The 24,139-nt window shown below is 34.0% G+C and overlaps 1 protein-coding gene across 1 annotated transcript in view; it reads right to left on the bottom strand.

Moving 5' to 3' along the window:
- Positions 1-9,420: 9,420 nt before the first annotated feature.
- LOC131675572 (cytochrome c oxidase assembly protein COX15 homolog) overlaps positions 9,421-24,139 on the bottom strand; it is a 187,647-nt gene continuing 172,928 nt past the window's right edge. Inside the window, exon 5 of the mRNA XM_058954598.1 lies at positions 9,421-9,675. Within this exon, the coding sequence (XP_058810581.1) occupies positions 9,421-9,675 (255 nt within the window). The remainder of the gene's footprint in view (positions 9,676-24,139) is intronic.

The raw sequence follows: 24,139 nt of genomic DNA, 5'->3' as shown, positions 1-24,139 counted from the left end.
CAATTAATCGATTCGTTCGCGATTCGGTAACTCGCGCGTTAGTACGAACAATTAAGAGAGAGAAGGGGCGCGCAAGCATTTAAATTAAACAGTTACGCCTCAGATGTTTACGCGATGATACCGCCGAGATTATTTTGCACTTTATTTCGCCGATTATCTAGTTTTTCCTGGGACAATTTTACGTGCGTGAGTGCAACGGCATTACCGCGATAACAAACAGCAGCAGTGCAGAAGTAGCATCGAAGCTGATTAGAGGCAGAGCGAGGTAGCGCAGCTGATAAATAGGAGGACACCGGCAGTTGATTCTTCGTCATCAACAATTACGGCTGATCACCGTAATTGCACCGCACTGTAGGTGCACCTCCCGTTATTATTGCGTGACAAAATACATTCGGTATTTTGTCAACCGTGATAGCGATTTTTTGTATTCGCGCCGAGCGTTAGTTCACGGTAAATCACCATTAAAGACTGTAGTTATTTTTATTAATTAATGTTAGTCAAATTCATTCGCCGATCACGTCATTTAATTTTCCCATTAGCTTAAGCGAGTTGTAAAGGCTTAGGTTTTAATCCGATTACATCTAGGAGATTAAGCGGATTAGGCGTAAAGTCGCCCACACCTAAGATACATCGAGTGTCACAAGTCACGTGACTTAAGGTGAGTTCAACTCCGTTAGATAGAAGACAATTAAGTGAAATCATCTGACGTAAAGGCGAATACACGTACAACTATACGTGTTTAACGGAGCGGCGGTTAGTTCTGCATCGTGGGAGTTTGTTCTTAAATAAATTTCTCATTTTTTCAGATAACCTCCCCCGTTACAATATATATAATTCCATATAATAATTATTATTATATATTTAGTTAATCAAATTACTTCAAAATCCTTTGTTAAATACTTAGTAGCATGATATAAAAAATAGAACATTATTTATAAAACATTTAGTCAAGATATTAATTAATATTATACTGTTACTAATTTGTTTACTAATGCTGATGTTAATAATATTTTCAAAGTATTTGCTAAAGAAATTAATATGTATTTTTCAATATATATTTTTAAATAATTAGAAATACGGGCTATTCTAACCCCCTATAACGAAAGAATAATTTTCTAAGTATCGCAAAAAATTCTATAAATACATTTTAATAACATTATACATATTCAAAACGTTAATGGTGAATGAAAATGACAAAACATTGTTTAAATAAATAAAAACCGTATAACGGGGACTCAGCCCGGTTTACCCCGTAAATATAAAAAAATAAAGAAATAGTAAATGAATGATAAATGAGGAATGTCCGAGCGAAGTCTGGAGCCTCCTTGACTGTCCGTCTTCTCAGGTTCGGTACTCGTCACGCCGGTGATGGGATAGCCGGATCCACGCAGATTCGTAGTGTTGGCCGATGAACGCGAACGTCGAAGGTTCAAAAGCGGGCGTATACGTGAAAAAGCGGAACGTTCGAAAAAGGCGATGGGATACGGTTAAATAAAAAAAAGGAACTTACGGTAAACATTATTTTAATCAATAAGAGTTGACATGAGTGGTCAGAAGGAGGGAGAGAGTACGCTGAGAGAGTGAATAGGGAGAGAGAGTAAACTAATAAGCCGTTACTTACAATAGATATGCAACCTAGCCGCACGGTTTGCGTCAACGTGCACGCACAAATTACAGGGCGCCACGTGCACTCTGCGGCTCGACTTCTTCTAACGAAGTCCTGCTCTACTAGTTACGATTTACAAGCGTGGATCCTCTACAGGGCCAGGCAACGTCGCGATTCTCCTCTGGACAAAGGCACAAGCTCAAAGATCGAAGAAGAAAAGGGAAGCGCCGGGTCACAACCGTGTTCTCAGCAAGGAAAGTCGTCGAGACAAAGAAATCTATCCGCTCGCTCACAAGTCTTTCTCTCTCTCTCTCTCTCTCTCTCTCTCTCTCTCTCTCTCTCTCTCTCTCTCTCTCTCTCTCTCTCTCTCTCTCTCTCTCTCTCTCTCTCTCTCTCTCTCTTCGTTCCTTGCGGTCGCGCACGGAAGTATCCCTGCGTATTCGCATCTCTCTCTCACCTGACTTACCCTATATCCGTACAGAAGGATAATTACATATGCAGACATAGATAATAAATGGATACAAACATAATAAATTCATAAATACGTAAGATAAGTTCGAAAGAATGTGTCATATTTACATATCGTTACTATGGAGAGAGAGATATAACGAGTTTGCAATTTCACTCGTTATAACCGTTAACATCGAGATATATGCGATTTTAATCCCCTGTAAGGGAAAAAAGTAAGCTTTTCAGCTTGTCACCAAAAACAACGTAGCTTCCTTTTAATATTATCTTCTATATTAAAAAATTATTTTGCAAATAAAAATATCAGTAGATTATGTAAAACGGCGAATACGAATAAATACGCGGTGTTTTAATCTCCTGTAAGGACGGAACTTGGCTTTTCTGAACGTCTGCACAGACAACGTAAATTTATTTTAGAATGTTCTGTAATATTTCTAATGTTTCAACCGAATAAAAATATTAAAACATTGTTTTTCTATATTGCAATTATTTAGCTTCTATATAGAATATGATTCGGTTTCTGGGCAGGGAAAAACATCTTTAGCGTATATATTAATTCTTTTTTCAATATTTAATGTGTTTGCTGCAAAAAATGATATGTAAGTTGTTAGCACAAGGTTAGTATTAATTAGTTAGTATTAATTAGTATTATTATTAGTTATTTATTATATAGTACTAACTTATAGCCTAATATGGATAATTTTTAGGGGACGCTTATTAGCGGTCATTTTCGATCTAGAGAATTGTAATTTGGGCTTATATCGTTGATACGGCTATAAATTAATCGATTGAAAACTTTAATGATTATTTACGGAAAATTTTTTTTTTCGATGCAATTTAACGTTGCGAACTTCAGGCACATTGACTTAGGGAAGCGCTTTAAAAGTTGAAAATATGAGTTCTGAAAAGGGAAAGTTTTTTATTGATGATTTATAAAACTAGCTTAGTTATAAAATTCAAATTTTTTTTAAAAGGAACCACAATCAAAATTTAAAATTCACTTCTTTATGGCCGTCACTTAAAGTTGCTCGTTAGATGTAAAAGATATACATTCCGAAAAGCGTAAATTTTTTCCCAGGAATTCTTGAATATGAGCTTTATTATCAAATTCAAATCAGTCAAACATTTTTTCCTCGTAAGCAACCAAAAGCAAAAATTGAAATTCACTTTATTATGGCCGTAACTTAGAGTTGTTCGGTAGAGGTTGGGTTCTGGTTCAGGTTTGGGTTGGGTTTTGAAAAGAGTAAATTTTTTTTACATTATCTTTATTATTAAATTCAAATTTGTCAAAAAATTTTTCTTAATAGGCGAAAATTTTTATCGCTGATCTATAAGATTAACTTAATTATAAAATTCAGAGCAGCTCTAAATTTTTTCCTAATAAGAAACCACAAGCAAAACTTGAAATTCACTCCCTAATGGCCTTGATTTAAAAAAACGAGATATACTATAGTTACGACAAGTAAAAATTTTTAGTCTCTGTTAGAATTTCTGTTATAAGGTTTGACGGTATTTCTAGGGCTTGTGTTTGCCTCCACGTGATTACAGTAATGTTCAACCTTCAGTAAGATTCTACATTATAGCTTGTTTCCGATTCAATTTATTTAATGCAAAGGAGATAAAGTAAGTTTTTAATCGAATTTATGTGCAGGGTTTCAACTGGATTCCTTGATAGAGCATCTGCGGCAGCATTGAAAGCTCCCGGTTGATATACTATTTCATAGTCATATTCGAATATCTAAAACCTCCATTTGTGAACTCTACTCGTAGTACGAGGGGAGATCATGAAGTCTTTACAAAATCCAAGAGATGGCGCTCGTCACGCTAAAATTATAATGTTTTTGGCAAGCAATATTACTAACTAGATATCATACAAAGTTTCAGCTCGATTCATTAAGTCGTTTTTTTGTGAGTGTTAGTTGAACAAAAAGTTATTGGTTTATTTGAAAAATGGAAAAACAGAGTTTCGAGCGATGATAAAACATTTTCATTTAAAAGGCCTTACACCAAAAGAAATCACAGTTGAGTTGAACGCCGTTCATGGCAAGTCTGCCCCTGTGTTTAAGACTGTTTATAACTGGGTAAATAAATGAATTTAAACGCGGCCGTACAACAGCAAAAGATGAACCTTGTTCAGGACGCCCCGTAGAAGTAAGTACGCCCGAAATGGTCAACAAAATCCACGAGATGGTGTTGAGTGATAGAAGATTAAAATCGCGAGAATTAGTTGAGGCCACATTGAGGGTATCAAAGGGTACAATCATTTCAATTTCGCACGAAAAATTGGGGATGAAAAAAATATCAGCAAGATAGGTGCAGTGTTTGCTCACTGTTGAAAACAAACGAACCCGAGTGGTCACCTCTGAGGCTCTTTTGGCACGCATACGTCGTAATCCGGAAGACTTATGGCGTCGACTCGTAACTGTAGATGAAACATGGGTACATCACTACACTCCTGAAACCAAAGAAAAGTCCAAACAATGGATTACCGCAGGAGAACCAGCCCCAAAGAAGGCAAAGACAGTAAAGTCAGCTGGCAAGATTATGGCCACGGTTTTCTGGGATGCGTATGGAATCATCTACATCGACTACTTGGAAAAGGGCCAGACGATTACTGGACAATATTATGTATCATTATTAGATCAGCTGAAAGAAAAAATCAGAGAAAAACGTCCTCACTTGTGTAACGAAAGCTCGTTCGTTAACCATTTTTAAAGTGGGCAAGTGAGGCACTCTCGCTCATAGCAATCGAGGCGAGAAGGGGGGAAAAGGCAAAGAAATTAAAGTGATTAGGAAATTATACACACAACAAAAATTCGCATTTAAACAAATCTAATTCAAATCAAATCAAAGTCACATTACACTTAAACTTCGCAAATACCGCACATTAACAAACCGCATAATTATACGAACTCTTATAATCAACTTTTACAAATTTTAGCCTAATGAACACAACGGTGTTGCTAACACGTCTTAATACTATAGAACACAACGGTGTTCTTAACACCTATTACAATAGAGCACAAAGAACAAGTTAACTAACTTATCGCGCTTACAAATCTATACGAAATACAACGCGCGTCACTCGGTAGATGACCGCCTTGACCACGAACCGACTTAGGCTACTTAACTAAAAGAGAAAGTCGCCCGATGAGGGATCGCCTGGACGATTTTTATTTGAACGATTTATAACGCTAACCGTAATTAGAGCAGGTAGCTGGCGTGTGCACGCCTTGCTACCTACCTAACGTTTACAATTACGCGCTGTGCCATATCGCTGAAGAGAGAGAGAGAGAGAGAGAGAAATTAACTTACGAGACTTGACCTTTGATACTGGAACAGAAGGCCTGACTGTGCCCTGCGCACGATGTTGCTGGCCATCGCTAGGCAGCTCCTGTCGGCTTCTTCGGGTAGCGTCCTAAGCAGAATTTGCTGGAACGAGGCAGTTGTCTTCAATCCTCGGTTCCTTTCGGCTCCTTGACGGCATGTGCGTTCAGCTGACCCTTTGTCCTCAACTGCACTTCGACTTTGCACCGCTGACCGTCTATCGCCTTAAATATAACTAGTCGATTGGAAAACCTTCGAACTGTGCTCTCGACTCACTACCGTCTGTGTCGTTTGTTTTCTCTCTCGCGATCGACAGCTTCTTCCTCGTTCTTTTTCTTTCCCCACTTGCCCTACTTATTAGGCGGCGCGCGACCAATGCGCTAATCGGTACACAACGCGCGCCTGCCTAATCTTGCGTAGGGCACACACGCTCCCAACTCTCTCTCTCTCTCTCTTTCTAACACCTCTATACTCTGTCGCCAGCGTAACAGCTTCGGGCCGGCTCGGCCTCGCTCGGCATCTCCGTCGGCTGAAACAAAGACCATGCATTAGGCGCATTCTTAAATGCCATGCCGAGAGAGAGGGGGAATGGGGGAAAATTTCGATGAGAACAAGTGCAACGCTTGCTCTCTTTCTTCAAGATAATGCTCTTTATAATGTTAAATTCGGACCCTGTGTCTATCATTATCTATCACATGTGCAGTTTCGATGGCAAAAATTAACTATTTAAAGTTCAAACTAATTGACCATCCACCATATTCGCCTGATTTGGCTCCCAGTTACTTTTTCTTATTTCCTAACCTCACAAAATGGCTTGCCGGACAACGATTCACGTCGAATGAAGAAGTTATCGCCGAAACAAATGCCTATTTTGAGGGTTTTTAGTAATCATATTTTTCTGATGGCTTAAAAAACTGGAAGGCCGTTTAATAAAATGTATCGACCTTCAAGGAGATGTTAAAAAATAAAAAAAAATTACATACGCAAAAATTATTTTTCCTTCTTTTTGTAAAGACTTATTACCCCCTCGTATTTAGATCGGTTGTTTTAAACCAAACTAGAGGCTGATGATCGGTAGTGATAGCTATTGATCTGCTATGATTTGAAAACTTTTATTCTTTGTACAATCGCTAAAACTTCCTTTTTGTAAATCTCGTAATTTAACTCCAGGTGACTCAAGAATCTTTAAAAGTAAGCTATAGGATGATCAGATCCAGGGCGTCCCTGAGATAAAATTCCAGCTATAGCTATGCTGGAGGCATTGGTTCGTATTGTTAAATCGGGGAATTGAAGTAACGGAGCATTACAAAGTATCTCCTTTAGTTCGCAGAAAGCTTTTTCGGATTTTTCATTCCATTCGAATTTAATATCTTTGCATAGTAGTTTGGTGAGAGGTTTGGTTATTTTGGCAAAATCCTTAATAAACCGCCGATAATAATCTGCTTTAACTTTCCTTTTCTTAATCTTTCTACTAATTTTCTGGATTTCTGGTCATGTTCTTTAATTGTATTCACGTAAATAACAATATCATCCAAATGTACGAAGAAGTTGCTCTCTTATAATCCTCTTAATAGATTATCCATGAATCTTTGGAATGTTGCGGGAGCATTTTTCAATCTGAATGGTATTTTTATAAATTCATAGTGTCTACACAGCGTGCTAAAAGCCGTTTTGTGGGAATATTTTGGATGCATTTAAGTTTGATCAAGCGTTGTGAACTGAGCGAGATTCCGCGTTAACATAATCGTCCGCTTCTCGAAAACTAATCCTGTGATTTTTAACCAGAAGTTTCTTTTCTTGGTAATCTTTTTCAATTTTATTTTCTGAAAAATACGCTGCACATGATAAGGTTTCACAAGGTATGGTGAAGTTATTACTAAGGAGGTAAAACTTTGTAAGGAATCCGAATATTCATATTTTTACGGAGCTTATGGTAGGGACGGATTCAGGATCGATTCCTACTAAGATGGCATTCAGATTTAGAATTATCGACAAGTTCTAGATTATTCCTCATTACCCCAATCTTTATGTTAAATTCGGACCCTGTGTCTATCATTATTTGAAACTTTATGTCATCTTAAAGGTTCGCATCTACCACGCTACTTTTGTGGTAACATTTGGCTCGTTTATTACGGAACAAGTCGCAAAAGCATTTCTTCGGTTTGGGGCGCTTGTAGCTTGCACGTCCTCTGCATCGTGCTGGTTTGCAAGGACCGCTGTTCGTTTCCCTGATTTTGTTCTAAGAATGCTTTTCGATGGAAACAATCGGCCATAAAGTGACCGCAACATTTGCAGAAATGACATTCTCCGCTGACCATGTACGGAAGATTGTCGGATTTCGTCCTACATGCTTTTGCTATGTAACCAATTCTTTCGCATATTTGACATTTTGATTCGTTAATTGGGCTGACTTGGGTAAATTTGTAGTCTTTCGCTACATGATCTGGTTTTTGGCAAAGCTAACATTTTAAATGAGCCCTGCATTCGTGAGCTATATGTCCCTTCCGTGCGCATAATTGACGAGATTCTATGGTTTTCTTTAATTTTGAATAACAATTCTTTTCTCCATGTCCGAACTTTTGGTAATGGCTACAGAATTTTTGTGCTTTCGTTAATATGCTGCAGTTTAGAGCTTCGTGGTCATTTTCTTTACAAATTTGTCATATCGTTAAAGGTTGCTGGGGCGATTGTAATGAAATCAATGCTTTATTTCTAAGTGAGTTGTCTAATTCTATTTCTTTTTCTATTTGTATAGCCTCTTTCATTGCTGTTAGGGCAACTGTACTAGCAGGGAGCAATATTCGGATTTCTTGTTTCAGGCCTCGTTTGAAACATTCGAACGCCTTTCGTTAGACGGCATTCCGATCTATTGCAGTATATGCTATATCAATATGCAATATCATGAAACATTGTAAACACAAACAATATGTAAAATAATGGCCTGAGGTACTTCTCTTTGTGGTCCCCTTTTCAAGTTATTTTTTAGAATTTTTTTGTTGATTTCTGTAGATAAAACTCTATGCTGTATTAAGAATTCGATAAAACTTCGGCTGAGCATCCCATTTTCACTAATTATTCTAATACTGTATGGCTATATAACTTATATAATCCATTGCTAATATTAATAAAGACGGCAAGTACAATTTAATTTTTTTAATGCATTTTCAACGTCTAATTTTATTATAATAAGATTATCGGCACAAAAAAATTCATTTTTGAAATCAAGTTTGGGGACTTACTAGAATACTAGTATTTTCAACTCACTAGCGTAAACTGTATAAAACTTTGATTCAAAATGTAACAGGTACAAAATATAAGAGCTTGTTATTAGGCTACAGGTCTACTGAATAAAGAGGTACCGAGTGTGATTCAAATAGGAAAGCTTTATTGTGAAAAGTTAAGAATTGTAAAACAAATAGAATGTAGGTAATCGCAGTACCATTGAGTGAAATCGTGCGTCGTGTACGAGTCGTAAGAAGCTCGGCTAGGTATGTAAAGGCGATTTTCATTAGCAAAGAAGGCGATGTGCATTGCAAGTTACAGTAGCAGAAAAAAATGCAAAACAGATGCGGAGATAGTACGAGTGAAACATATTTCTTCCGATAGAGCTAACTGATGCAAGTCCTTGCTACATCGAAAAACTAAGTATAAGGATTTATCCAGCTATTGGATAACAATCGTTAGAATAGCACTTATTAAGAATATCTAATAATAATAAATTATATCTTATAAAGTATGAAGTTTTCGAAGTTAATATCGTCTAAGCCTAACCAAATTTACCTCTCCCCCAAATTTTATACCATAATGAATTCCATTTAACTCAAAGTATTATGCATGAAGGTATTATCATTAAGATTTATAATTTCTTTATAAAACTCAACCTATATCTCAAAACTTTTCATTGTAATATCTTGGCTGTATACTTACTATAATAAGTTAATATGATAAGTTAGTTTATAATAGGTTGCAAAATAAAAAAATTCAAAATATGGTTCCAAATAAATAAACAAAAATGAGGATTATTTTATTAATTTTTTTATTAATTTTATTTCATGACAAAGCCAAACTATAGAACTGAGTAAGAGAAGACTACCTGATTGGTGCGCGGCTGCTAAGTAGGTGGGAACATGATTGAGTAAAGTTAATATTCCTAGAATACTTTGAACATAAGCGAGTGTCATAAATGATATAGCAGCAGCGTTGGCTCGCCTCGATAAGTTATATTGTTTTATTGTAAGAGCCATGAATGTTGCAGCAAACAATGAGAGCAAACCCTGAAAAATAAAATATATCATCAAAAAGGTTCTTTATTGGCAGACGAAAAGATCGATTTTTCTTTTCAAAAATTTTATACTATAGTCACAAAAAATTCATATTTTATATTCATTGTAGATTAAAAACGCCAAAAAATAAATCAGATTTTTTTAAGAAAAAATCGCATATGTTTATTTTTAATATTCAATGAGACTAATCGTCTGATATTTTAGTTATTAACCAGAGTTCTTTAAGTTGATCATAAAATTTTTAGTTTGACCATTTTGATTTTTCAGTCTGACTTCATCACAATATTTCAAAATGGTAGTTTAAAAAAGAGAAGGTTCGTATATATTTTGGTGTCAAAACTTAACAACTCCTGTGTGTCAATAAAATTTCTAGGTGAATCAGTTCATTTATTTCTATGATATACAATCTGATTCAGAAACAATTGAATAAAAATTATATCACTGGATCCATCTGGAAGAGTTATATAAGATACAATTGAAAAAAAAAAATTTTAAGTCGAATAGGTAATGAGATTATTGGTATTAAAGATCATCCAATAAGCGAGCATCGTTATTAAGAAAGCGTATCGCAGCGAGTGGAAAGTGGCGAGAAGGAGCTGCCATATGCTCGCTCTGACAGACTGGAAGCGGCTTTCAATTGCATTGTTGGAAGGCATGGGTATTCTTTTATGTTCTTCGCGTAGATCATTAATTTCTTATTAAAATTAAGATACGAAAACATCGATCGATAAAATGAAGATATTTTTAAAAAAATGTTATTTTTTGGATAACAATGACCATTAATTTTTACATTGAAATGTAAGAATATGTACAAACAATACATACAAACGGTTTAAGATTTTTGTTGAATAATTGAAAATCGATTTTGACATTCCGAAAAATTGTTACACGAAGATAAACATAGTATACTTGGCAACGTCTTATTATTTATAACCAAGTTGTAATTAGTCAGTTTAAAGTTTCCCTAGAGTTTACTTTCCCACCACATCAACATGTTTATACTCGTATTATGGAAACCCGATTTGCCCGAGTACAGCATTCTTCCGAAGAAAGACTTGCAGCTTCGGAATAATCAATGGCGTGAAGGTATGGAAGAAAATGGTTCGATGTTGATATTATTGAGTCTAGCCGTAAGTTCTTCTTTTTGCACTAATTTTTTTTCTCGCGGTATTTTTGTAACTTAAATGCGTTCAGAAAATAACGCATCACCGTACGCGTTTGATTTATTTCAATTTTAATATTTACATCTGTGATTTGAAAAATAATAATTTAACCGGAAAAACCTTTAAATAAAAGTTATAGCGTATTACATTATTTATCAAAAATATCAGTGATAGCACTATTTTAAAACCATTAATTTACATGTCATTAATAAAGACACAAAGTGGCTTACAAAATTATATGCTTTTTATTAATTTACAAGTAAACTAATGATTATACAGGGTGTCCCATTTTAAAGGAACCACCTCGAAATTTTGGACGGTTAGCGTTGTACAAAAAAATTGTTCAGACAACAATTGTTTGGGACAATGGGGGCAACCTTTCTGTGAAATCCGATTTGACCTTGAGATTCATTTTCAAGGTCATTTAAAGGTCAGTCATTTTTTGAATAGGAACCCATATTTTTGATCCCGGATTCGGTAAGAGCGGAAAATTCTACGTTCAGATAACATATTATGTGTGAGGTGCGGTTAACCCCCCCCCCTCGCCTAAGGTCATGTAGGGGTCAAATTTATGATTTTCTTCATCTATGCACAGGGACGATCGGGCTAGGGTAAGGTTAATTGTAATAACCCAATAACTCCAATATCCAATAACTCGATAACCCCAATAACCCCAATAACCCAATAACCAAGAGATATTTTGAATAAGGACCCCCATTTTTTATCCCGGATTCGTAAAGAGCGGAAAATTCTACGTTTAGATAAAGTATTATGTTGGGAGAGCGGTTCACCCCCCCATCCCACCGGGGCAAGGGTGAGGTTAATAAGGTATTGATTACCCAGCTAGTGAAGGCAAGGTATTGATTACCCAGCCAATGAAAGTAAGGTATCTATTACCCAGCCAATGAAGGCAAGGTATTGATTACCCAGCCAGTGAAGGTAAGGTATCAATTATCCAGTCATTGAAGGCAAGGTATTGATTACCCAGCCAGTGAAGGCAAGGTATTGATTACCCAGCCAGTGAAGGTAAGGTATCAATTACCCAGCCATTGAAGGCAAGGTATTGATTACCCAGCCAATTTTTTGTTCTTTCTAATTTTTTCCAAAAGTTGATAGTTTTTGAGAAAAAAATACTTAGAATTCATCAAAAAATACACTGGAATTTTTCCAGAATTTTTTATAAATTTTTAAAAATTTTCAAAAATCCAAAAAAAAAATTTTCAAAATTTCATGAAAAAAAATCTGAAAAAATTCCAGTGTATTTCTTGATGAATTCTAAGAACTTTTCATTCTAAGCATTTTTTCAGAAAAGCTCATAGTTTTCAAATTATAGCATCCTGAAATTTTTCAAAAAAATTATGACTTCGGACGCCATTTTGAGAACCGCCATGTTGGATTTTCGATTTTGTACCCCATATGTCTCAAAATTTAGGACTCGAGGACACGTTTCTAGCTGTAAATGATGTGCATCTTTATCAATTTCTTAAAAAAATTTTGAATAAAAATCTTTTTAAGTTGAAAAAATCGCTTTCTTTTGCAAATATTTAATTATAACTTTTTTAGCAGTGACTTTAGACAAATTCTGAAGCCATATTCTGAAAGAACATCAAATTTTACGTCGGATATGATGTGTTGGAAATTTTTTTTGGTGCAGATAATATGAAAAATAACTGCATGAAGATTCGTTGAAAATTTAGGACATTTGGGCCTTAATGGGTTAAACAATTTAGTTGAAACTTTGTAGGCTTGTCCGGAATTACACCAGAAAAAAGAATGGAAATAACATGTTATCCCACAAAATGGAAAATGACACTTCTCATGAAGGCTTTGAATACATGAAGTCGACTTTGAAAATCAACCTGAAGTTTAAGCTCAAGGTCACTGTTGTTTGACCCTACAATTTTTTTGGGATATTGGAGTTATTGAATTATATATATTGGGGTTATCGGGTTATTGGATTATTGGGTTATATATTTGGGTTATCGAGTTATTGGATTATTACAATTAACCTTACTCTTGCCCGATCATCCCTGTGCATAGATGAAGAAAATCATAAATTTGACCCCTACATGACCTTAGGCGAGGGGGGGGGGGGTATTAACCGCACCCCACACATAATACGTTATCTAAACGTAGAATTTTCAGCTTTTTCCGAATCAGGGATCAAAAATATGGGTTCCTATTCAAAAAATGACTTTGACCTTCAAATGACCTTGAAAATGAATCTCAAGGTCAAATCGGATTTCACAAAAAGGTTGCCCCCATTGTCCCAAACAACTATTGTCTGAACAATTTTTTTGTACAACGCCAACCGTTGAAAATTTCGGGGTGGTTCCTTTAAAATGGGACACCCTGTAGAATAGATCCATCTCTGACTTTGTTTGTAGATAAATTCATAAATTTATATCTTTTACTTACAGATTTTTCTGCAAAGATTACTATTTTTCAAATCGATCTAACTAATGTGATGGCGGGCCATATATGATTAAAATTTTTAAATTTCACAAGAATAATTTTTCTAAGACCAACGGCAGAGTTGAAACCGCTTCCCATGAGCTGTGGAAACCGAGCCGAGTGTCACAGGGAAATTCTTCTTGATAGTTTCCAAGCAATAGAATCTATAGTCTAAATTTATACAAGCGTGCATTCATTTTTTTCAATACGCTATTCTGCCCTTCGTACCTTCACATTTACATATGAAGTGCATGCAACCTCCGAACACGTGAACGTTGAGATGCCGATGAGAGAAGAGGGCCATAAAACTGCAATCTGTTTTCCGTTCTAATTTATCCCACCGAATTCTTCTCTTTTAAGAAGACAAAAAATTTTTTACCATTCAAAGAAAATGAAATAGAAATATTGAAATTAAAAAAATTAACCTTTCACCTTCTATTATAAATAATTATTTATAGCTCTCCTCATTCTTTTATCGACTTACCATTTTCAAACATCAAAACATACAATTCAAGTTAAATAATAGGATCATAAGAAACAATAATCTATAGTAACTAATAACGTAACACTAAGTTCAGACAACTTCACAAATATTATAAATTCGTTTATAATAATTAATCATAGAATTTTTACATTTTTAGTATTATTTCAACTTGTAATCGATTCCCTAGTATTAAGTGATAATGTAAAATTACAATTATGTACTCTGATTAACATTCGTTTGCGTTAATTAATTAAAAATAATAGTGCCACTCTTGCTCTCAAAAATGAAACTCTAATGAATGAAAAGGGCCCAAGTTTAGAAAAGAACCGTCCTCTCTCTCTGAAAACTCACGCCCTCTGACCAATTATGTATTCCGGTTCGACCAAGAAAATCTTTCGGCCAATTCGGAAAGCTTTGAGTTTGTCACTCCATGGGCCTGAAGAAGGGGATTTCTACCCAACCGCCCCAAGGTTATAAAAAGCCCTGCACAAGGCCGCGACAGGCAGGCTAGTGAAAATTAATAAAGTCAGATTATTTTAAGCAGTTCAGTGGAAATTAGTAAACTCAGTTTCAAGTTCAAGTTATTAGAGAAGTCTAGTGGAAATTAATCAAGTTTAAGTTATTTGAGAAGTCCAGTGAAATTTAGTAAAGTCGAATTCAAGTTCAAGGAGCCAAAACTACTTTAAGAAACATCGTCAGCCCGAAGGAAACTAGCCGGATTTAGAGAGAGCAAGAGCAAGATAGAGAGAGCAAGAGTGACTTTTAAGAAAGAAATCTTCTTTACTTCGAAATAAATAAAAAAGAGTAAGTTACAAAATTTATTTGGCTATCTTTTCCTTCTGTGATAGTTATCACTTTTCGGAGATCCATTAAGCCTGAGTCTGGTGGATTCAAGCCCCCTTAAGAGCACATTAAGTTAGAAATCTGGTGTGCTCATAGTAACATTTGGTTATTATTATCCCCATAATTAAGAGTTTCTGGAGAAACAATATTGCTCGTTCCGGCTAAAGTGTTATGCACAAGCCAAATCAGAGCAACCCTGAGTCTACGCTTACTCCAAGCGTACCTGAGAGTGACTTCGACGTCATACTAAGTACTAAAAGCACTCGAAAATCCTTTTTTTTTATTATAATCTTTCTATGCTCGTTTCCTTAGGTGACAATGTCGTAATGTACTATTTTATAATAAACAATTTTATTGTTTTTTTTTTATTATACTCACTGTTACATGCACTTACGAGGGCATCATGATTGCGCAGAATAAAATTGTAGAAATTTATTTAAATCGTTTATTTTTCCTTCTTAGATGATTTTGAATATTTGCAAAAATTGAAAGTATTTGTTAATGTAACTGTGAGATCGAAACATACAGATTTGTTCGTTTTAGCTTTAGTTATTGAACAATTAATTACAAGCTAATCATAATTATAACTACAGAACCTGATAAAATTGAGAATGAATCTTTTAAAAAGGAATCTCTTCAAAAATGTTTAAAAAAAGAATTTTCAGGATGTACACTAAGGAAAGGTACAGTTTAAAAAATTTAAAAACGTTTAAAATAAAATTGGAACTTATAAGTACACACATTGTAACGGTGTAAGTCGATGATCCACTGGGACAGCTCGCGATTGACCGCACAAATTGTTTATTTGGGGGGATTCTGGAAGCGCGAACGTATCCACGACTAAATGACGCCCGAGCAAACGTGTCAAACGCACGAGGCAAGATTCGGGATCAGGAGTGACTCGGGTGACAATAAATGCAGCAGCAGCGTTATATTAAGGCTCATATACTTTGGTAATAAAATATTACATTTGGCGATTATCACGCAACGACAACAATTTTCGCGTACGTGAAACGAATCGGTTGCAGATCTGCTTGCCAATTCGTCGCCTAATTCAAATGTACAACTAAACAAAGGCTGGTTTGCCAGCTACGAGCCGATTACCTGACGTTCGATCATGTAGAGAGAGAGAGAGAGAGAGAGAGAGAGTGTGTGTGTACGGCATCGACCTCCATTGCTATAGCTCGCTGATGGTGTTTTGGCTGTTGTAGTTGTTGTTGCAGCTGTTACTGCTGCTGTCATTGTTGTTATTGCTGCTATTGTAGTTGCTACTGTTGTTGCTATTGCTGTTGCTTCTCATCGCTCGGGGCCTGGGAGTTATTGCTAATTGCCGCACGCGGCACCTCGCCGGTATTTCCACGCGCGCTGATGTCAGTTTTCGCTCGTTAGCCGTGGCTGGGCGCGACCCAGCCAAGAAACGCAGGAACCCACACACCGGACACGTATCCACAAAAAATTCTTGTCGGCGAGGGAAACTCTCAAAAAGAAGGCCAAAAACTCCGTGCGCGGTGGTTGCTCAAAAGCTCGAGCGTAACTGCTCAAAAACGACGGGAGGATGCGCGTACAACTCCCTCTTCTTTCTTCTGTCTCGGTCTCTCTTCTTCCGTCTCTCTCTCTCTCTCTCTCTCTCTCTCTCTCTCTGTCATCTTCCCTCTCTTCGCCGTTCTATTCTGCGTACCCCCTTATGCTCACCATCGTTAGTGCCACACCTTAAACATACGGCAACGGCCGGCCCGTGATTCACCGTTACAACATATATACATACAAAACATACATACAGCTCTAAAATTCAGTAATTTATAGATGCTTCTAGTAGACAAAAGTCTCCTAGAGTTGTATGTTCGAGAGATCGAGTTGGAGGAGTTAAAAAAAATTTTATAAGTAAAGCAAAGCAAAGCTGTAAAATGGCCTCCGCTCCAATGAATATTATTATTATTAAAAAGGACAAATTGAAAAATATGACGCCAATGGGCAAGGCAAAGACGCCAAAAATTCCTGCAGAAATTTATGAAGGCATATTTTATACCTTTAAAATATAATCCCCTTTAGGGTATTATCCAAGGTTCACTACCGGAAATATAAAATATTTTTCAAAAATAAAAACCTTTTTAAATGTTTCATGATTAATACTAGGTTTTGTCCTTAAAATAATTATCAATTATAAATTGTATTATAGTAGTTCTAAGTCATGTAGGTTTCGTAAACGAAAATGTGAAGAAGGCTTATCAAATTGTTTGAACAGATTATAAAAGAACAATTACGAAAATCTGTAATAATCTACGATACATAAAAAAATAAAGTAGAATATAAACGATTGGACTTTCAAATTAATATGAAATAATTTATGGAAGAAATTTTAAAGCACGGTGGAAGGATTTTTAGAGGATAATTGCAGTACTTTTGAAGGACTTTCACAGGACTTTTGTAAGACTTTTGCAGTACTGTTGCAGGACTATCGCAGGACTTTCTCAAGATTTTCGTCGTACTTTTGAAGGACTTTAGCAGTACTTTGAAGAATTTTTATAGGTCTTGGAAAATTTATACTTAAGTCTTTCAAAAGTCATATAAATATCCTACAAATATCCTTCAAGTCTTACAAAAGTCCTTCAAAGATTTTTTATTTTACAGGACTTTTTTAACACTTCTGCAGGATTTTTAAAGAACTCTTACAGGTCTTGTAAAAGTCCTACTAAAGTCCTTCAAAAGCCCTTCAAAAGTCCTGCAGAAGTCCTCTGAAAGTTCTTCAAAAGTACTGCAAAAATTCTCTCAAATTCTCTCAAAATTTACATAACTTTATAGTTTATTAATTTTAGAAGTGATCTCTAAAAAGAAATCCTCAAATTAGTTAATAACATTTGAATTATAACAAAATTTTATATTTGTAACGGTTTTTTCTATAATCTTATAATGCAATTACTAGATTAATTATTTAAGATTTATAAATTATAAAGCTATCATTATTATGTACAAAATTAACGCTTTCGTTCTATATACAACTTAATGTATAAATAAATTATTGGTTATTTATTTATTAATAACAGTTATAATTAAACTGTTATTCATGAAACCAATTCTTACTAATGTTTTTAAGATATTGATAGGTGGCAATTCGCGCAAGGCGAATTTGCCCCGTATGTAAGCCTTTAAAACAGCCGAGTGGCCTTCGACTCGGGCGGCAGTCAGGCTTTCGGGCACCCGGCCCGTTCGCGCATCAATAATGAAATCCCTATTAATTCTAATCCTGCACTCAATACCGCGATCGTAAAATATTTAATTGGACGTTTATAACAGTTTTCACTCGTTTATAAAAAAAAGAACGTAATAGAATTTTTCTTTAATATAACGGGGAAGCATATGGATACACTTATAGGCGTTTATATTTATAATATTTATTCTAGTCGGTTTCACAACATAAATAAGTTAAGCAAAATAGAGAGAGAGATATATAGACGCGTAATCTTCACCTCACGTTGTCTATTGTTTTTTCATTACATAAAGAGTGGTACTCACTTTTTGTTAATATTGTAAATATAAAATGGTCCAAAATATTGTTTGCTTTGTTGTGTGAGCAATCGCTTTTCTTTGAATCTGATCAGATTATCTGGTCCAATATATTTTTTTTTGTCCAATAATATGATGATACACAATAAAATGATAATTCCTGTGATTTTTCGATTTACACAAAATTATTAAAACCAATGTATTCGACGCTTTTAATACTTAATTATGACTCAAACTCTTACAAACTCAAACTCTTATTATAGATTTTAATGCAGTAGAAAAATGCAGGCTTCTTAATTGAGCGCTCACTGCTAGGTGAGGTAGGCTTACGCTTAGTTTTAGTTTTTTGTGATTTACTACGTCCCTAGACATTTTAAAACTAAGCGTAAAAAAAAAGTTAAATTCCTTTATTTTTTTAATGCGCTAAAAACCGAAAAAAAATTTTTTCTCTATTTCTTTATTTTGACTTTATTTTCGTATTCTTGGATACAAAATGAAACTTTTTTCTCTTTGGCATTTTTTTCCAAAACGTACGCAAGTCGAAGTAATTGAGGATTGAAAAAAGAAGGTTGATTTTTACAAAAAACGCCGTAACTCGGTTAAAAAACATCGGATAGAACCCCGCGGGAGCTCATTTTAAAGGGAAAGACATTACCCTCCGAACCCCTCAGGTCGATTTGCCCTCCACCGCCTGGTTCTAAATTGGCATTGATTTAAGTCGAGGTTAAAAAAATTGAAATTTTTTTAATCAGTTTTTTTACTGTAAAAAACACATATTTTCATTTTTAAGTCTCTGCATGTCTTAAATGGAAGCTTTTGCAATTACCTTTAAAATGCCCTGCGGTTTTTTGTGATACGATGATTTCCGTCCGAGATACAAAACTTTCAAGTTTGCCTATTTTTGAGGTAAGCATGGCAAAAGTGATTGACGGGCAGTGTATATCTATTTCCCTCTCATTTCATCTCTCTCTAGTGCATACGTTTTAATCGTTTCGCATTACTTAGACTAGGACGCTGAGTGCAGCATGCTGTCGCAGCATACCTCAGCAGCTGTGCTCAGCGTCTCCCACTCACTCCCACCAAGACGCGCACACGAGTGTGTGTGGGATTCTCGAAAGCAAGAATCTAATCAAGCATACAGTTGCACAAAAAAAAAGAAAATAGTCCGTCACGTAACAGATATTCATTATGAATTTGGAGTATTCGCATTTTTCTAATAATTAATATTTATAATGTAATAAATAAATTAACTTTGCATATTAAATTTCATTATTATTTAATAATTAAATGCAATTAGAATAACTATAATTTAAATCTATGTACTAAAATCTATATAAAAAATGCTTTGTTACATCAAAATTACTTTTAATTAACATATTTTATTCAAATAACAAAAACTATTGTATCTATATCTATAAGTCTGTGACGTCACGCTCCTTACATGGTCATGAAATTAGATTCTTGTACTAAGACAATCAAATAATCGGTGAGGTGGCGCCGTTTAATGTGCTAATTGATGTAAACAGATAGATGAGTTTAACAGGTTGCCGTGATTCAGTGAAATCATAGACTAGCTCATAGATAGGACCGTTACATAAGAAAATAATAGAATATAGGAAAAATTCGCATCTCCATGAAACCTTCCGCATGTTCTTTGATCAAAGATATAATTTCCGCACAATTAATAAAAAATCCAAAAGTTTTGAAACTATTTTTACTATATATGTTAGAAAGTTTAATAATTATATAAAAGATAATTATATAAATAAATGATGGTATATTAGTCCATTATGCGATACAAATTGAAATCGTATTTGTAGAAAACAAAATTGATTTCAATAAACAAAATAATAAAAATAATCTTTTGACAATTTTCCTTTTGTATTCAAGTCTTAAAAAATTTTAATTGTGCAGAAATTAAATAAATCAAAGGGCCAACAATACTCGAAAAAAACAATCTCCGAAACTATAAATTAATTAGATAATTCAGTCTCGATAATATATTAAGTTTCATGTAAGCAACTTTATTATAACCCATAAATAATGCACAATTTCTTCCTTCTCATACCAGATTATTTAAACAACAAATTATTTAAGTTACAAGTTATAAACACCTAGAATTAAAGATTTTCGAATAAAATATGTTTCAGATAGTATGTAAGCCGCGATATTGTTAAGAATGCTTCATGAAATTTTTGTAATAAATTAAAATTGTAACGAAAATGGTACTTGAAGAGCCATATAACGAGATAAGGCCCATACCCCTGAGTGCACGCCCCTGATTTCTACCACTCCTCCGAACCAATTAGGGCCCGAAAGCCGAAAGGAAAAAGTGGGAAAATCTCAGTCAGCCAATTAAAAACTGCTGCCATTTCCACTCTTCCCAAATTTTGAGGGGTTGAGAGAGGGATTTTCCTCCCAACCATCCCCAGGCTATAAAAGGGCGTGCACAAGTGAAATAAGGCTAATCTAATTCAATCTAGTGCCAGCTCCGGTTCCAAAAAGGTCCAGCTCTTCAAGTGCCAGTAAGCAACTACAAAATTAAAAAAAAGTAAGTTCAAATCAAAATTTCTATTCATTTTCCTATCTTTCCTCTTCCAGTTTTTCAATCAGTTAGCTAATCGAAATCCGAAAAAAATTTAGTCTTTGAGAAATATTTCAGTAAAGATCTGGGATATTTCTCTATAAGACAACCGCGCCATTTTAGAGTTAATTAAAACTTTTTGTGACAATTCCAGCAAGGTCTGGTATATTTATATACAAGTCCCGATTCCATTGGATCATGGTGTTCGATGGAAGTCTTGTCGTCAAAAACTTTTCCTTTTTAACGCGAAACGCGAAGTAGAAAGCTTTGATTCTCCAATTGCTCATCCCGGTTTAGGCGTACGCACGCGAACCAAAAAGAGCACCTGAGATAACCTGCGCCTCACGTTCCTGAGATAGTGACCCGGACGTCACACAACGTTCAAATAAGTAGTGTTAATTTCATTATCAATTGTAATTCATTCTATGCTTTTTTTCTAACATTCCATTGTAATTTAGATACTAAAAATAATTGAATACCCATTTTGTTCTAAATTAAAGCCTGAAGCCAAATTTATGTCTCATATAAAAATAAATCATAGAATTAAAATATATTGTGAAGTTCAGTGTTTAAAAACGGACTGTGAACAACAATTTTGTAATATGTATGCGTATTAAAAGCATGATACTCGAGTGAATAGTATAGTTATGAAGTCTTCAAAATTGATTTTGCGCGAATGTACCTCGTTAGTAGCTAAATATTTTGCCAAACCCGTAATTAATAGAAAAAAATATTAGAGATAATTCATAATTTTTTAAAAATATAGGAAAATCTATTCAAATACCTCGAAAATAAATATGTTACGGTACTAGAATTGCCTCTGGAACTCTCTATAATACGAAGAGCAATGACCGACAGAAGATGCGAACACCAAATAAATAGCGTGGATATATACAATGTGTACCTACAGTTAGAGTATCTATATAAGAGCGGATGAGCTTGGTCAAGCACTCTTATTCTGGTCTTCTGCCGAATTCGTTGTTACTCTGTCCAATAGCGTACAGAGTTACCCTGTCGCTAAACGTTAAGTTGTATGTGTATCACCTGATCATTTTCTTAGGACAAGAAAAGAGGTAGCTAGGAATTGGTGCTCCGCCGCCCTAGTCTGATCACTAGAGAGAACGAGCCTAATAATAAAAAATAATAAATCATCCCTTCCGAACCAATTGAGTAATCCCGAAAGGCAGTGACAAGACTGTTCGCTCGAATGACGGAAACTCATTAGGTTTTTCTATTACATTACCCACATCCAAACGCGCGCGCGCCGAGCCTAAACAACCCGAAATAGGTGAACTATGCATTTTCGACAATATACCAAACTTTCATGTAACAGATAATAGTTGTGCCGATATTCTACACATTTATGAAGAAATTTATTGATATGATATGGAACACATTTTTAATTATTGATTCAATAATAAAAAATATTTTACATTAGAAATAATAAATTCTAAAATGAATAGTATTTAAATAAAAATTATTTATATGACCGTAGTATTTTATCAGAAATAACAGCAAGCTGTTTAAGAAAAACATTTTAGTTTTTTCTGCAAGTGAAATGAAATTTTTAGTTGAATATTTTGGCATTCTAATTAGAGATTTGATATGAAAAACCGACAATTATTACTCCTGTGGTTGATTAGAGTGCCTTGAAAATTGTATCGAAGAACAAAACGTTTCATACATGAAATTATTTAACCAATTATTAAAATTTAAGTTTCATATCCTTCTACATTAGCCGTATCTGATGAGATTACTTGGACCTCTAACTCAATTCTCAGTTATTCGTTTTAAAGATAAACACAAAACTTTTAAAGACATCACAAGTGCAATTACATCACGCGTTAATCCTAAATTTAGCCTTGCTGTAAAACATCAACTTCAACTATTATATAGATTTTTATGTAACATAGGTTTCCAAATACCATTGGAATTAGGATGTATAGAAGTAAGTTAAACGAACGCTTTACCGGATTTTGAAAATATTACTCAGTACAATGAATCCAAACTATCAAATACATTTAAATAGGAAAATCAATAATATACTTGTAACTTATGAACAAAAAGTACTATTTTTTCATAAAAAACTACGAAATAATTCTCATAATATTCATGTAATTGCTTATGAAATAAGTGAGTCAAATTCGTCCAAAACCATTAAGCATTGTGAGCTAACAAACTTTTTACCTTCTTGCATTTGATGAGCGATGGTGACAGATATGTCCCTACAAGAATTAAAATCGTCATCATAATAAGTTAAGTTATCAATCAGTTTTATCAGCTTAAATAATTTTACATTATATGTTCTATTTGTATTAATGATGCTGAATAAAATTATTATAAAAAATTCAGTTTATTTGATTAAATAATACTTTGATTATACTTTTATTTATAATATTTTATAAACATAATTGATATTAATATAACTTAAATTAACACAATAACAGTTACTATCTTTCAGAAAATTCATGTCGTCGCAATTGAAGTAACAATTGACATCCAAAGTAATAATAAGATTCATGACAAATATATATCAAAAATTTATTAAAATAATATATTAAAATTCATGATCAAACACCCTAATTCAATTGAATAATTTTTTTAATTGAATGAAATATTTAATAAATTAAAACAATATTTCGATGAGCGTGATTTTATTACATCAATAAAAGATTATATCAAATCCATTAATTTTAAGTACAATTTTAAAAAATATGTCGATGATTCATTAAACTAGTTGCCTATTCGTATTGAATAAAATCTATAATTGATATAATACTTTATAAATTTGAAAATAGAGTAATTGTTCCACACGTAGAATTTCATAATTTCAACGAAAAATTTCATCATTCGAGGACATAATTAGAACAATCTATATGAATACATGGGTATTTCAATGACACAAAAACCTATTTAATTGATCAACTAATATCTTCCATTGTTTATTTAATCTATTAATAAGAGAGCAATTGTAAGGCGCACTTGAATTTATCACTTCAATAAAAGACTGTTACAAGTCAATTACATGTAAGTTCAATGAAAGAAATATTTCAGTATTTTTATAAAACAACTACATACGATATATTAATTTAATAATTTGTGAATATAATGACATATTTGATTGCTTGAAAATTATAATAGTTATTCTATACAAACGACTGCCTATTCAATGAAAAATTCTATTAAGGCGGATATATGGAAGTTTAATTTAATCAAATATGTTGGTATTTTAATGAAACAGTTATCTAAATATCTTGACTAATCAGTATAACCAATTAAATATTTCTATGGTTTCACTATATGATAACTTTTAATATAAAATACTTTGTGAATTCAATAAATTTATTTATTTATATAATCAAGTATTACCTTAATTGAAAAATGTGTATCCTTAAATCTACGACTTAATTAAATATTTGTAATTAT

The sequence above is a fragment of the Phymastichus coffea genome, unplaced genomic scaffold, assembly GCF_024137745.1.
Source record: "Phymastichus coffea isolate CEN01 unplaced genomic scaffold, Cenicafe_Pcof_1.1 PCOF00026, whole genome shotgun sequence".
NCBI lineage: Eukaryota > Metazoa > Arthropoda > Insecta > Hymenoptera > Eulophidae > Phymastichus > Phymastichus coffea.
The sequence above is the reverse complement of the archived record's forward strand: the minus strand, read 5'-3'. Positions and strand labels throughout refer to the sequence as shown.